The following is a 3,234-nucleotide window of genomic DNA, read 5'->3' as shown; positions in this document are numbered from 1 at the left end:
CTTACCACCTCATCATGCAGTTTCTCCTGGATGTTAGGGTGTCTTGCCAAGGTGTCCAAGGTGAAAGACATGGTGTTGGATGTCTGAAATATTTCATACAGAGCACAAATTTTGTTTAAAATTTTTCTAATATCACAATTAGCACATGTCTGTATCAACAGTGTAACCTAGCACAATACATTTTGTATTTACTGTACACAACATACTGTGTCCACTATTACTTACTGTATCAACAGTGCTGCTTACCATATATTACTGTATCAACAGCTCCACCTAGCACATCACACATAACTGCATCAACAAAGCTGCGCTGTCTACACGTTACTCACTCTGTCAACAGCCCTGCTTAGCATGTTATGTGTAACAACAGCTCATGCCTAGCACATTACGTACTGTAAAAACAGTGCTGCCTAGCTACTAACAACAGTCAGTGTGCACGTGCTTCTTAGCACATATTACATTAACAGCCCTGCTTAGGATGTTACGTGTAGCAAAAGTTCTGCCTAGCACATAAATTACTAGTTAAAAACAGCCCTGCCTAGCATTTGTTACTTACTGTATCAACAGCGCCCACCTAGCTTGTATCAAGAGCACTGCATGCCTATCACACGTTATTCACTACATCAACAGCCCTACGTTAGCATGTTACGTGTAACAACAGGTCTGCCTAGCACATAAATTACTGTAAAAAAACAGCCCTGCCTAGCATTTGTTACTGTAAAAAAACAGCCCTGCCTAGCATTTGTTTCTTACTGTATCAACAGCGCCTGCCAGCACGTCAACAATGTTTGCCAGCACCTCCTCTGGGTTCAGTTTGACTGACAGGAGATAGGAGACAAGGTCGGGGATTTCTTCTTCTTCTTCTTTTTCTTCCGCCTTTCTCTCCATTATCTCCTCAACCAGCTGCTTGGCTTAAATAAAAAGAATTTCAAAAGGTAATTGTGAGTTGTTTGTTTTGTTCATCGAAGTGTTAAGAAACAACTACACACACACATACATTGTATAATAATAATTATGTGTATGCACAGATACACAGACACACACACACATGCACACACACACACACACACACACACACACACACGCACTTGCGTACCTGTACACACACAAACACACCACATCTACACATGCACACACACACATGCAGACACACACACACACACACGCATACATGTACACACACACACACACACATCTACACACATACATACAGGCACAAACAAAGACTACGGAGTGACACATGTACACTTACAGTGTATATGAAATTCAGATATCTAGGCATTCAATACAATTCCTTGTGAATGCTTTGGATCCGAAGCAATTTTTTGTACAGACAAACACCCGCAAACACACACATACATGTGCAGATACACAGAGACACATAATACATGTACTTAAAGTTCACATACTGATTCCAAAGCAGGTCTGCCATCCTTCAAGATGGCCTCTCCAGGCCTTGGTGTTCAGGGCTTTGTGGACTTTTGGAGGGATGGCAATCATGGTGTTGGTCGTGTCCAGAATGTCGATGATAGAAGTGATGAAATCCTTGGCTAGCTGTGGGGGATTCTCACTCAGTAGTCCAAGGTGTTGGTTAAACATGGCCGTGCTGCCAGCTAGACAGAAAAAAAAATTCATAAAATTCAGTTTTACTAGGACGAAAATTAGTATCAGACTTTACTTGCTCGATAAAACTATTATACTGGTATTTGGCAGGTAATGTCACAGCAAATTTAATATAACCATGCACAAAAGATTTGCAGTAACTGGAGACTGATACCTAATTTTACCAGTATACATAGCAACCTTATACTAGCAAACTTATTAGTACACTTCTTAGTATAGAATTTGGTTGTTATTAAATACATGTATAAAGTAATATAAAAAAAGGATTGTATAATTGTACAGCATGGCATTCAGTAAACTTGCCTAACATATTCACATTTACATGTTATAGGCACCCTTATTATGACTCAAAAGTCAATACCTACATTCCATGGACCATCGGAAAAGATGTCCCTGGAAGTCCGTCACCCTCCCCCCCTGGTCCCTCTTCCTCCGTAGGTACGACACCAAGTTACAGGCGGCTTCGTCCATCAGGGGGGTGAAGACTGCCGCCTGCTGAGGACGCAGCAGCTTCTTGTTCAGTAAAGTCCTGTAGTGCTGCCATGTCTCATCATTTCTGCAGGAAATAGTGTACACAACCAGTGTAACATGACAGAATGTACCCCTTGCTAGAATGCAGTCAGGTATTCTTGCGCTCAGGGGTATGTTTTGGCTTGCTACACTGGGATGAAAGTTGGCAAATCAATTATTAAAGTCCTGTAGTGCTGCCATGTCTCATCATTCCTGCAGGAAACAATGTACAGAACCAGTGTAACATGCCAGAATGTACCCCTGGCCAGAAAATAGTCAGGTAGTCTTCTGCCCAGGGGTATGTTTTGGCTTGCTACACTGGGATGAAAGTTGGCAAATTAATTACTAGTATATTCCTGTAGTGCTGCCATGTCTCATCATTCCTGCAGGAAATAGTGTACAGAACCAGTGTAACATGCAAGAATGTACCCCTGGCCAGAGTGTAGTCAGGTATTTTTGCACCCAGGGGTATGTTTTGGCTTGCTACACTGGGATGAAAGTTGGCAAATTAATTATATTCCTGTAGTGCTGCCATGTCTCATCATTCCTGCAGGAAATAATGTACAGAACCAGTGTAACATGCCAGAATGTACCCCTAGCCACAAAAATCCACAATCTGTGCCCCCATAGGATTACTTGGCTAGTGTCCAGTGGCTAGGAACTGTGTGTGATGTTCAGTTTTATTTTTCTTGTGCATTATAATTTATATCATTAGAGAGCAACTGAACTTACTCGAGGAAGACACCCAGCTTCTTGTCCATGATCTCCCTGGCCATAATGTAGCTTTCGAAGGCATATCTCCGAGGGTAGCGACCTTCTGCTCGGAGCACAGCTGCCACATCATCAGGGTCTGCGATAGTAACTAACGTCTGAGGACCAATAGTCTCCTTGAAGATGGAACCATACTGGCGCCAACGGTTCTGTGAAGACAAAAATACTTAATCACATGTATAAGTGTGTGCACTTTTGTGTTTGTAACTTTTTGTCATACATATTGATGCGGTGTAACGTTACCTGTGTGTTGGTGCATTTTTATTTATACCATGCACCGTGAGTGAGTGCTAATAGCGTTAACCATAACTACTTACTAGAAATGAGAGG

General features: G+C 41.9%; 1 protein-coding gene across 1 annotated transcript in view; it reads right to left on the bottom strand.

The window, feature by feature from the left end:
* LOC109476488 (cholesterol side-chain cleavage enzyme, mitochondrial-like) overlaps nucleotides 1-2,380 on the bottom strand; it is a 9,115-nt gene extending 6,735 nt beyond the window's left edge. The window contains exons 1-5 of the mRNA XM_019777422.1: nucleotides 2,358-2,380; nucleotides 1,989-2,179; nucleotides 1,410-1,613; nucleotides 754-911; nucleotides 9-83 (exon numbers count right to left, since the gene is read on the bottom strand). Of these exons, the coding sequence (XP_019632981.1) occupies nucleotides 9-83; nucleotides 754-911; nucleotides 1,410-1,613; nucleotides 1,989-2,179; nucleotides 2,358-2,380 (651 nt within the window). The remainder of the gene's footprint in view (nucleotides 1-8; nucleotides 84-753; nucleotides 912-1,409; nucleotides 1,614-1,988; nucleotides 2,180-2,357) is intronic.
* Nucleotides 2,381-3,234: the final 854 nt, after the last annotated feature.

This window comes from Branchiostoma belcheri, unplaced genomic scaffold, assembly GCF_001625305.1.
Source record: "Branchiostoma belcheri isolate BF01 breed outbred unplaced genomic scaffold, Haploidv18h27 scaffold38, whole genome shotgun sequence".
Taxonomy (NCBI): domain Eukaryota; kingdom Metazoa; phylum Chordata; class Leptocardii; order Amphioxiformes; family Branchiostomatidae; genus Branchiostoma; species Branchiostoma belcheri.
The sequence above is the reverse complement of the archived record's forward strand: the minus strand, read 5'-3'. Positions and strand labels throughout refer to the sequence as shown.